The 12,877-nt window shown below is 41.6% G+C and overlaps 1 protein-coding gene across 4 annotated transcripts in view; it reads right to left on the reverse strand.

The window, feature by feature from the left end:
* Positions 1-4,139: 4,139 nt before the first annotated feature.
* NPNT (nephronectin) overlaps positions 4,140-12,877 on the reverse strand; it is an 80,295-nt gene continuing 71,557 nt past the window's right edge. For all 4 annotated transcript variants that reach the window (XM_045995622.1, XM_045995630.1, XM_045995646.1 and 1 more), the window contains 2 exons: positions 8,512-8,768; positions 4,140-6,946 (listed from right to left, as the gene is read on the reverse strand). In XM_045995622.1, the coding sequence (XP_045851578.1) occupies positions 6,836-6,946; positions 8,512-8,768 (368 nt within the window). In that variant the 3' untranslated portion in view covers positions 4,140-6,835. The remainder of the gene's footprint in view (positions 6,947-8,511; positions 8,769-12,877) is intronic.

Consider the following 12,877-nt stretch of genomic DNA (forward strand, 5'->3'; position numbering starts at 1 on the left):
TTCACCCTCATGATTTATTCATTCTGTAACTGGAAGTCTGTGTCTCCCACTCCCCTTCACCCACCTTGCCCTTGCCTCTCCTCTGGCAACCATCACTTCTCTGTATTTATGGGTCTGGTGCTCGCTTTGGCAGCACATATTCTAAAATTGTATTTATGGGTCTGGTCCTGCTTTTTGTTTATTCACTTGTTTTTCAGAGTCCACATATAAGTGAAATCATTGTATTTGTCTTTCTCTTATTTCACTTACCATAATACCTTCTAGGTTCATGCATGTTGTTTTAAATGACAAGATCTCAATATGGCTCAGCAGTATTTCACTATACATATGTATGTATGTGTATACACACAACGCATCTTTATCCATTCATCTATCCATGGACACCTGGGGTACTTGCACATCTTGGCTATTATAAATAATGCTGCACTAAACATAGGGGTGCACTTATCTGTCACCCTATGTCTTTTTTATTGGAACATTTAGACCATTTACACTTAAGTAATTATTTATAGATATTATAGCAATTTTGTTCGTAGTTTTCTGGTTATTTCTATAGTTCTCCTCTTTTCCTTTCTTCTCTATTCTTTCTCGTGATCGAGTTTCTGTAGTGTTATGCTTGGCTTTTTTTCTACTTTTGTGTATCTATGATAGGAGTTGGGTTTGTGGTTCCCATGCTGTTCACATATAGATAAATAGCATCCCAAGTATATTGCAGTCTATATTCAGTTGGTCACTTAAATTTGAACACATTCCAAAAATTTTTTCTATTCCCTCCTCCATGTGGAGGAGGGAATAGAATCTTTTTATATCTTTTTATTCATAATTTTCTTACATCTATTTATGGCCTTTTCCACTTAAAGATCTCCCTTTATTTCTTGTAAGGTCAGCTTAGTCTTGTCTTAGTCTTTAACTTTTATTTTTCTAGGAAACTCTTTCTCTCTCCTTCAATTCTTTATGGTAACCAAGAATATTCTTGGTTATAGGTTTTTTCCTCTCAGCACTTGAGTGTATCATGCCACTCCTCTTTGGCCCACAAAGTTTCTGCTGAAGAATCAGCTGATAGCCTCATGGCATTTCCCTTGTAACTTTTTGCTTCTCTGTTGCTACTTTTGAAACTCTATTATCTTGGATATTTTAATTATTATGTACTGTGGTGTGGACCTCCTTAGGTTCATCTTGGTTGGAACTCTGTGCTTCCTGAAACAGGATGTCCATTTCCTTCCCTAGGTTAAGGAAGTTTTCAGCTGTTATTTCTTCAAATAAGTTTCTGGCCCTTCTCGTCTGTCTCTTCTTCTGGGACCCCTCCAGTGCAAATGTTCATTCTCCTGATATGGTCCAGGAGATCCCTTAACCTTATCCTTATTTTAAAAATTCTTTTTTCTTTTTGCTGTTCAGCTTGGTTGCTTTCCATTACCCTGTATTCCAGAACACTGTTCTGCATTTGCTAATCTACTGTTGATTCTTTCTAGTATATTTTTCATTCAATTATTGTATTGTTCAACTTCAGTTTTTTACATTTTGTATCTTTGTTGAAATTCTCACTGAGTTCTTCCACTCTTTAGTCCAGTGAGCATCTTTATGATCATTACTTTACACTCTCTATCTGGTATATGGCTTATCTCCATTTCATTTACTTTGGGGGGGGGGTTGTCTTATTTTTTCATCTGGACTATATTCCACTGTCTCCACATTTTGCTTGACTTTCTGTGTTTATTTCTATAAATTGGACAGAACAGCTACTTCTAAACTTGAAGGATTGATTTGTGTATGGTCATCCCCTGTGTAGACTATGTATGCTTGATAAGTTAGGCTTGCTAGAACAGTGGCTGGCATGGGCTGGGAGGTCCCAGGGCACTCTGTGCTGGAGTTCCCCAGGGGGCATGGCCAGAGCTGAAGTGGGCATGGGTTGGGGGATGTCCCAGGGTTCTCCACACAGAGGGCATGCTGGCAGATAGCAGAAGCTGAAGTGGATGCAAGCCAGTGTGGTTTGAGGCTTTTGGCAGAGAGAGCTCCCCACATGACAGCTGAAGCTGAGGTACAGTGTGGGCCATGGGGTCCTGGGATGCTCCACACATGGGACATCCTAGCAAGTTAACTGGAGCTGAAGTGGTATAGGCCTGGAGTGTTCTGGGGTGCATTTTACTTGTTACTTTGGTGAGACAGCTGGAGCTGTAGTGAATGCTGACCAGGGATGTCCCATTGTATGCTGTGCTGCACTGGGGCTGCCTTGGTGTGGAGCTGCGGGGGCTGGTGTAGGGCTCCCAATGTGGGAAGCTGGCTTGGGCACCTGACCTGCTTTCATCCATGCTATCAAGGTGGATGGGGCTGTAAGCCATGGCACTCACCAGCCCCTCCAACCAGTGGAAAGTTCCAACCACTCTCCTATCACTTGACAGCATTCTAAGGCCGGATCTTTTATTCTTTTTGTTTTGTTTTTATTTAAATTCCAGTTAACATACAGCGTTAATACCAGTTTCCAGTGTAAAATTTAGGGATTCAACACTTACATGAAACACGTGGTACTCATCACAAGTGCACTCCTTAATCTCCATCGGCTATTTCACCCATCCTCCCACCCATCTCCCCTCTGGTAACTATCAGCTTGCTCTCTAGAGTTAAGGGTCTGTTTTTTAGTTCTCCTCTTTCTTTCCCCCATGATCATGTTTCTTAAATTCCATATATGAGTGAAATCATATGGTATTTGTCTTCCTCTGACTTATTTCATCAAGTGTAATACTCTTTGGCTCCAACCCTGTCATTCCAACTGGCAAGATTTCATTCTTTTTGATGGCTGAGTAATATTCCTGTGTGTGTGTGTATTACCTCTTCTTTATTCATCAGTCAATGGACACTTGGGCTGTTTCCATGACTTGGCTATTGTAGATAATGCTGCTGTACACATCAGGTGCATGTATCCCTTCATATGGGTATTTTTGAATTCTTTGGGTAAATCTCTAGTAGTGGAATTACTGGATCATATGATTGTCCTATTTTTAACTTTTTGAGGGACCTCCATACTGTTCTACAGAGTGGCTGCACCAGCTTGCATTTGCACCAACACTGTAAGAGGGTTCCCCCTTCTCTGCATCTTCAGCTAGGGCTTGATCTTTTATATACTTTTTTTGTTTGTTTGTTTAAGATTTTATTTATTTGACAGAGAGAGACACAATGAGAGTGGGAACACAAGCAGGGGGAGTGGGAGAGGGAGAAACAGGCCTCCCGCTGAGCAGGGAGCCCTTATGCGGGGCTGGGTCCCAGGACCCTGGGATCATGACCTGAGCTGAAGGCAGATGCTTAACGACTGAGCCACCCAGGTGCCCCTACTAGTTGCTCTTTTAAACTAGTGTTTCTTCTGTGTCTTGGGACAGGAACATTTGTTCAGGGTCCCTAGTTCTAGCCCTCTCCACTGCAGTTTGCGGTGACAGAATGGGGAGTTCCTCTCATTATTCTGTCAGGACGACTCACTTTTAATCCTGCATGATTTCATTAGGTTTGTTTCCTTATAGTTGTTTTCTCCATCAGGAAAGGTTCCTAGAATATGAGTAAACTACTGTAAGTTAACAAAACCAACACTAGTAAAAGACTTTTCCCTTAGAATTCATATATATTTGGGGCCCCTGGGTGGTTCAGAGGTTAAAGCCTCTGCCTTTGGCTCAGGTCATGGTCCCAGGGTCCCGGGATCGAGCCCCACATCGGGCTCTCTCCTTGGCGGGGAGCCTGCTTCCTCCTCTCTCTCTCTCTGCCTGCCTCTCTGCCTACTTGTGATCTTTCTCTGTTGAAAAAATTTAAAAAATCTTAAAAAAAAAAAAAAGAATTCATATATATTTATTCAGCTGATCCTGCCTCCCCATGAAAGGCTAATGTTTGAGGCTAATGTTTACAACTAAGTGAGATACCAGAAAACAAAGCAATTTACCAAGGTACGACATGTTGCTATAGTGATCCTCTGAGCCCTTTCTCTGGGCATGCTGATAAAAAGGTCTCCCCTATTTCATAGCCTAGAAAGCATCCTGGTGTGGGCAGCAGTTTTGCTCCCAGTTTTCCAAGAAGTAAAAGATGACGTTTGTGAAACTTCAAGCTACTCTAATATTCTCCCAATCAGAAACAAAACAAAATGCCAAACAATAACTGACAACAGGTATCATTAACAGTGCTTTTATTTACAAAGAATTATTTTTATTTAGCTGTTTGGAAAACCACTACCATTTTTCACTTTAGAAAACATTAAATAATAAACAAGATGTTATACAGTACTTTGGATAACTTCTGTCAACTTAGTGCAATGTCGTATTGGCACCTAAAAGTGACCTTTTCCATGATTTCCCCCTTTCCTCTTCAGTTGTGCAGTTATAGGACCACAAAGGCAATGAATCATTAAAAATGGATCTAAAGCCCTGTTGCCTGGCCCCTACTCGAAGGCTCGAAGGCTCACTGCTTTACATCCTGCTCCGGTCCTGCCTCCACCAAGTTAAATGACAAAAGATATTCTGTTATAACAAAAGATATTCCCCCACCCAAAAAAACCATTTTGTGGACCTTGGGAGATTCCAACTGATAAGAGAAAGTGCATTACAGTGGTTCGGTGAAGCAAGGATCTGGACAGTGATGTTGAGCAGGGGGCTCTTTCCCAGGGGCCAAGTTAAGTTGTCACACGCATTGCAGAGAGAACGCACCAGATAAAAACCTCTAAATCTGTTCTTTACTATGGTCTCTTTGAAAACTTGAAATATCCTCCACTGAGCAAGTGAAAGGGTTACACCTTTACCAAGAAAAAAAAGAATCCTATCACATGAGGATATTATTAGATACTAAAATAATGTCCATCATACTCTATTAAGAATACGAGTTTGTTGTGTTTTTGTTTTTCCTGTTTGGATCCTGCTGGGTTTGCCATAGTGAGATCTTTAGTGAGCTCTGCACTTGGTGGGCGGCCCCTTTGGTTCTCCTCCATTAGGGGCCAAGAGGTAAATGCCTAAATTAGACTGTGGCCTCGTCCAAATGACTCAGAAGATTTTTCATTACACGGTAACAGGATCAAAACACCCTTTGGAAGATTCTGTATCTGTTACTCTGCCTTGACAGAAGAACATCTTTAACCTTCTTAAATAGATTCTTATCTGATGTTTTTAAAAAGCCTCAAAAAGAGAGAAAGAGAAGAGAAAGAGGGAGAGAGCGAGACATTCACTTTTTTTTTCTTAAACAAAGGCTTCTCATTTAACAATTGTCCCTGCCAGGAAATGCCCCCTGCACTCCAGTCTAGGCCTGTTTCCTCTCGTTCTATTCTTAGCACATATGGAGAACAGCTGGTCACCACCCTCTCTGTACCAACCATTCATACACTGGAAAACCAGCAATGGTTTGCCCTTCAGTCTTCTCTTCTCCATACTGGATAATCCCAGTTCCTTTAATTTTTCATCATAGATCTTTTTTTTCCAACCCTTTAATCATCTTTGTGATTCCTGGCAAAAACAGCAGAAAATATTTTGATTACTTCATCAGAAATGGAGAAAAGGCTCAGGAATAAGTTGCCCTAGAAAAGTTGTATATTTTTAAATATTTTTTAACATGAAGGTAAAATATCCAGGGAGGAAATGTAGTTGGGGGGGGGGGGGGGGGAGTGGTTCCTAGATCCTAGAATTCCAATCTTGTTCTCTTTCTCAGACATGTGTGTGAATCCCAACAGAATGCCTCCAAGCACAGGACTCGCCTCCAATCCCGTTCAGATAAGACAGCATGTAAGTCATAATTCATAGACCTAGATATATATGGACTTAAAAATTAGTATGAAAATCTGTTCCAACAAAGCTTCCCCCATGCTTCCCCTCAGCCTTCCAGAAACAGAATCTTTTCTCTGAAACAACCAGAACTTTTACAGAGCTTTTTACAGATTACCAAAGAGAGCCATGTTATTGTAAAAACTGTTGGTTTTAAAGTATAACCTGAAACAGTGAGGGTTTTGTATGGTCACTGCAGTTTCCTGTCTACCTGAATGGTTCACTATCCTTTACAGTGATTAGACTCAAGGCCATGAAAACTTCATCTCTCCACTACCACACCTGACATCTCTTCCGATTTTCTCTTGCTGGCAAAATAAGGTCATGGAACTGGATGACATTTCACTGGGTAGTTTTTAATTCAAGAGATCACAAGCTGCCTTTTCCCTTGCAACTAGAGTCTGTAAATATTAAGAACACATAACTACTTAATATCAATAGCACATTTACACAAAACACAATACTAACAAGGGATTACGTGCCCACTCTACATAATTGTCTTTAAAAGAAAAATACAGATAACAAGAATAAATGCATCTTGATAGGTTACACACCCTTCTTTTATAAAGTGAATGGCAGTAAAAGTCGGAGTTCAGGTCAGGCCAGAGCTAACAAGGGAAGGGGAGAAACCAACTTCACAAGCACTTTGTACAACACAGCTTAGGGGAAGTCAATACTACTCATGGTACAACACTGAACAGATAACAGAGTGGCCATTTGCACGGATTTCTTTTGAAAACGTCTCCCATCATTTGCTACTACCGCAAAAACGCCTCATAACTAGGACGGAAGATAGCACACACGCCAAAGGCCTTCCTATAAGAGCTGCAGGCTGGAAGGTAACACCCAAGCTGGCTTGGATGTGTCTACAGGGGCCCCGCGTATTTCAAGGAGGGTGTCACCGTTCACTGGAATTGCACAAAAGCAGGCCACAGGTGTGGGTCCCCCCATCAGACTTTCTCCTGACCCACTGACCCGTTCTTCTCCTAGGCCTGATAAGAGGGAGGAGAGGACAGGAGGTGAAGACTGGAAACAGAAAAGAGCAACACGGGGATTCATTGCTAGTTCGGAAGCTGCTCGCGTTCTTCAGAGCAGTGGCCTTTTCTCAGGCTCACATCATCCAATCCGATCTCCCCCGTGTGGCCACGCCTTTTTTCACCTCTGAAGATGACCTGGGGAGAGAACGCACAACCAGTCAAGCTTTCTCTGCCGCTTCCCAATCAATGCCCCCTCACTCGTTTCACAGAATAAAGGCAAACCTTCCCCCAAACCGAGGAGTGCACTTATTCAACAGAAGGAAAGACTAGGACATAACCCTTGTCACCTGAGGCTTGCCTTTTGGTAGAAACCCAAATCATGAGCCAACTGGTCATCAGACCACATCACTCAGAAGCAGTTACTCTTTAAAAAAAAAAAGTCATTCTGGGCCACAGACATTTAGGAATACTTATGAGGTGCACACCATGCCAGAGATGACCAAGGTTAGGAGTAAAAAATGAGATGGAATATAGAGGTGTAGGAACCAGAGCCAAAGACCTGGGAGACCATAATCACACAGCCTGTCCTAGACGTTCGCTCTTCCTCCGTGGGTTAAGCCAGCTTTGTTGCCTAAAATGGAGTCGAACTGAACACCACAACCCAATCAAAGTGTTGTTTTACTTATATAAACCACAAACACTTTCTTATATTTTATTTTCTGTACAGCATCTTTGCCTTTTTAAAAACAGAAACCTTTCTATGCTGTAATTTGAAATGGCTTTATTTTTCCAAACAAAAATTTTTTCGGGGCACCTGGGTGGCTCAGTGGTTTGGGCCACTGCCTTCGGCTCGGGTCATGATCTCAGGGTCCTGGGATCGAGTCCCGCGTCGGGCTCTCTGCTCGGCAGGGAGCCTGCTTCCCTCTCACTCTCTCTGCTTGCCTCTCTGCCTACTTGTGATCTCTCTCTGTCAAATAAATGGATAAAATCTTTAAAAAAAAAAAAAAAAAAAAAAATTTTTTCAAAGAGTAAATCAAATCCAAGACAGATAAAAGTTGTATTGTTGGAGTCTATCCCCTTTAATGCAGTTTCTAGAAAACATACCTATAGTCATAGATGCAGAATCTCCTAATAGCAAGTTTTATGAATATGAGCATAAAGATGCTTTTCCAAATACATTATTTCAGTGGGATGCTACTGACCATTTTATTGCTACCTGTGACTTGATTACTTAAGATCAAATTTATATATGCAATCAAAGCTTTCCCCACATCCTGTCCGAATAGAATAGAACTTCCCAAGCATATTGTTCTCGGTTTCCACCCAAGGCTGCTTAACTATGATCTCTGAGGCAAAATTAGACTTTAAAGAAGTATTTCAAAAAAACAAAGAAACAACCAAAAAAAGACTAAACACTTTAGGGTGACTCTGAAAAGTAAAGGCATTGCAGAAAAAGGAAAAGCAGGTACAGTTAAGCTCACCACCTCTGCCCTTTCAAGTTAACTGTTTTTAATTCCTGAATTTTTTTCATGAAAAATGGGGCTTTTCACCAGGGTGGGGGCAGGGTGGGGGAGTGGTGGTGTTATCGTAGGCTGCAATGAAGCAGGGAAGCCACGGCAAGGAGGGATTGTAGGAAGAGGCAGGGAATGGAGTTCTCCTTCCTAGAAAAACACAAACTTTTGTGCCCGCATGAATGCAGATCCTAGAGTTCTATGAAAGGAAAACCTCCCAGGCTCTGCCTCCTTTTCGGTTCTACTTACGCTCTTGACGTCAGCCCCTCGCAAGGTGATCTGTGTGTGCCTCCAGCCACGGCCACCATTTCTGCCCCACAGGGCTGCTCCGTGGGCACCGTGTTTTCTCACAAACACCTGGAGCGTGCCGGAGTGCAGCCCCGTCACCTTGTGCCGGAACGACAGGCACAGGTCCCCTGAATGCATGAGGTGGCCAAGAGGTAGCACCAAGCGAGCGGCTTTTCCTCCTGGGCCTTTGGCTCCCGACACTGTCAGATACTGTCCACCTGGAATGGGAAAAGCAGGGCTGTGTGTGTACGTGCTGACATCCCTTTCCAGCACCGACAGCATCAAAGCAGGTTTACTTGGAATAAACTGCAAACTGAGATCATCATTTGTACAGAATTCCAGATTTTTGGAGAAAAGTTAGGATTTATGTCTAGGCCTCCCTCAAACTCCATGCATTGTGTTTACAGAAAATTTTTGGCTCATGGAGAGTGCAAATTATGCACTCTCAGGACGCCACGATCAGGAATCCTAACATGAGGACTCTTTCCTGTTGGAGAGGAGCAGACGTACAAAGGCAGACACAAGCTCACCATCTCTCCATCCTCACCAACGTAAGCTTCTGCCGTCAAGCTGGCTGGCCGGTTGACTCTAAGTTGCCAGGGAAAATTTTCTATGGGGATAATTAACCTCTAGGCAGTAGAGCAGACGGTAATCTAAAGGGGCACTAGATATGTTTGTTCTTTCTTCTTTTCTCTCTCTCTTTTTTAAGATCTCTGAAGCAAGAAGTTCTCCTTTGAAAAGGTCTATTTGCTATGCTTCTCACACTGGAGTACACCTAGCCCCAAGAAGATGCAGAAGTGTTCTGGAAACCTCTACATCTTCCTGGAGTATTAATTTTATTGTGGGTAACTGGTTTAAGACACTTTTACATCAAAACAAATTTATAACATTTATAATATAAATTTTTTATTACATATACATGTACCCAAAATATGAAGAACAACTTTCACTTTGGACAAGTCACTTTGACGATGTCCTCAGATCCCTAGGGCTGCAGAGTCTGTGTCCCCCTATTGTTAGATTAACCGCCATTGCAGTGTGGGGGAGAGGGCGGGGGTAGTTTAAGCAGCAGTGAAGTGGGGGATATGGCTTCTCAAGAGAGGGAAAGTTGGGAGTGGTATTTTGAAACTCAGTCCATGTGTAAACGACCTTCCCCCCTAGCTGTTTTTTTTTTTTAAATATTTTATTTGACAGAAATCACAGCTAGGCAGAGAGGCAGGCAGGGAGAGAGGAGGAAGCAGGCTCCCTGCAGAGCAGAGAGCCCGGTGTGGGGCTCGATCCCACGACCCTGGGATCATGACCTGAGCCGAAGGCAGAGGCTTTAACCCACTGAGCCACCCAGGCGCCCCTCCCCCAGCTATTTTATTAGAAAAACAGCTGTTTTATTAGAGCTAACTGGAAAACACTGTTCCAGCACTGAGTTATCCCTAAGAAATATGTGGTTGGAATGTTAAACACCTGTACCTGTTTTGGTAGAAACGCTACTTATTTCTCAGTTAAAAGATACACCATCCTGGGGCGCCTGGGTGGCTCAGTGGGTTAAGCCACTGCCTTCGGCTCAGGTCATGATCTCAGGGTCCTGGGGTGGAGTCCCGCATCGGGCTCTCTGCTCAGCAGGGAGCCTGCTTCCCTCTCTCTCTCTCTCTCTCTCTGCCTACTTGTGATCTCTCTCTGCCAAATAAATAAAAAAAAAAATACACCATCCTTTCTTTTATTTATTTATTTATTTATTTATTTATTTGACAGACAGAGATCACAAGTAGGCAGAGAGGCAGGCAGAGAGAGAGGGAGAAACAGGCTCGCCACTGAGCAGAGAGCCCGATGCGGGGCTCAATTCCAGGACCCTGAGATCATGACCTGAGCCGAAGGCAGAGGCTTAAACCACTAAGCCACCCAGGCGCCCCCATCCTTTCTTTCTTAGGCTTTGTATAAAACATGATAATTTGGGGTAGGTCTTATTTTTCAAGTGACTTCTCTAATGAGTCCCCTTTGAGCATTCAAAGGACCAAGGAGGTAATCTGTGCGTACTCTGCCTGCACCAGGCTTGTTAGCCTCTCTACTGTGAGCACTGTTGGCCCTGCTAACGAGTCTTTGAGAGGAACACTTGTTTGGCTTGTTTTGCTCCTGCAGAAGCTAAGGCTTGGGGAGGTGAAGGCACCCAAGGTGTCACCCTGCCAGTGAGGGGCAGGTCATGGTTTGAGGTCAGAACTGCCTGACCCCCTAATTCAGCCCTTGTTGCTCTCAGACTGAATCACTGGTTTACAGGTTTCTGTCCCCCAGGAGACTGTGCACTCGTTGAGGTTAGAATGGAACAGTACATCAAAAACTAATGGTATACTGTACGGTGACTAATGTAACATAATTAAAAAAAAAAAAACCTCAGCTTTCCCCCCAAACCACCCCATTTTATATCCTAGCACATGGCAGGGCTTTGATGTCATTTGCTGAATAAATAAGGTTCTAAGAATATAGAAAAAACCTGCAGGGCAATAGGTCTTTGAGGCACGTACCTGACTCACTGAAAACACACAGAATTTCTTAGCCTCCTCCCCAACCCTGTGCCCCATCGAACTAATCCAAACAATATTTTGGGCCAAAACATTTAGATGGGGCTTAAATGTTTCCCTGTAAATCAGCTTTAAATCATCACAGGTATTTAGGTTAAGACTAAGATACAGTTTACCTGAAAGTTTTAAGAAAACAAGGATTACCTTAAGAACCTGCGGAATGTACACTCATATCACTATGCCAGACATGCCTGCAAACAACCTAATAAACCAAGGCATCCTAATAGCCAAATAGTCCTTTTGTATAGATATTTAAAACTAAAATGTAAATCATGATAAATGAGGCTATAACAGCTCTTTCTCTGTGGGCACCAGGTTTTGTCTTACCATAAAGAATTCTTTCCCTTTTTAATAAAAGGAAATGTTACAAGGATGGAATAGTAGCTAAGGGAAAAACTGACTTAGCACCCTGAACAAGTTACATATTAAGTAAAAAATTTAACTTCTGTTCCAAAATACTGGTTTAAATATAGAATTATATTAACTATTTTCATGGTTTCAGTTTAAAGCATTGCAATATCTAAAGTTTGCTTTTGTAGCATTATTTACCAAAACAAAACAAAAAAAGACTTGCCAGAAAGTTAGGTGATAAAATTTAAATGTCCTTATTTTTAACTCTGTACTGGCTGGTGCCTTTACAATTCCAATTTACAAAGAGAACAACATAATGTCTATTACTTTACATGTTAACTGTGTGGTCATAAAAATGAGGGGGAGTTTTGCAGTGATTTTTTTCTTATATTTTTGGCCTAGCTGAGAAACCAGCCCAGGTAGAACTAAGATCATTATGGTTTGCTAGTATTTATATCTCAAATGCAAAGAGCTTATTTTTTGTTTTTTAAAGAGATACAATACAGCAATGCCTGCTATAGGAAAAGAGAGATAAACAGAAAAGTATAAAGAAAATTTAAATATGCATGATCCCAAAAGCCAGGGATAATTACTAATTTTAACACTTGAACTTCTCCTATGTATATCCATGAATATGAATGCACATGAGTATAAACATTTTTTGCAGTGTAATAGTTTTTATTAAATATATCTGTCATTTTTCGGTGTCAGACATTTTTCATAGCTCCAAGTATGCCATTAATAATTTAGCCAATTTCTGGGGCGCCTGGGTGGCTCAGTGGTTTAGGCCGCTGCCTTCGGCTCAGGTCATGATCTCAGAGTCCTGGGATCGAGTCCCACGTCGGGCTCTCTGCTCTGAAGGGAGCCTGCTTCCCTCTCACTCTCTCTGCCTGCCTCTCTGCCTACTTGTGATCTCTCTCTGTCAAATAAATAAATAAAATCTTTAAAAAAATAATAATAATTTAGCCAATTTCTTATTGAAGTTTCCAAATTGTTACTTTTTAATTTTATTTTTCTTTTGTAATTTCAAGTTTTTATTTAAATTCCACTTAGGTAACATATAGTGTAGTATTACTTTCAGGAGTAGAGTTCAGGGATTCATCACTTATATGCAACACCCAATGCTCATCCCAATTGCCCTCCAAATTTTCACTTTAAGATAAAAGTACCATAAAACAGTAAGAAAAGCAAAAAAAAAAAAAAAAAAGTTGCAAAACATGAAAGGGACTAAGTTCCCTTTTTATATAAAGAACTTAATAATAAGAACACACAAAATAAAGGGCATCACAGGAAAAGAGTACTTAATTATATGAAAAGATGGTCAACTTTTCACAGTAAGAGAAAATCAAACTAAAATCAAAAGGAGACGCCTTTTCACCTATAAGCTTGGCAAGGATAAAAAACAGTTT

Source organism: Meles meles, chromosome 2 (genome assembly GCF_922984935.1).
Source record: "Meles meles chromosome 2, mMelMel3.1 paternal haplotype, whole genome shotgun sequence".
Classification (NCBI taxonomy): domain Eukaryota; kingdom Metazoa; phylum Chordata; class Mammalia; order Carnivora; family Mustelidae; genus Meles; species Meles meles.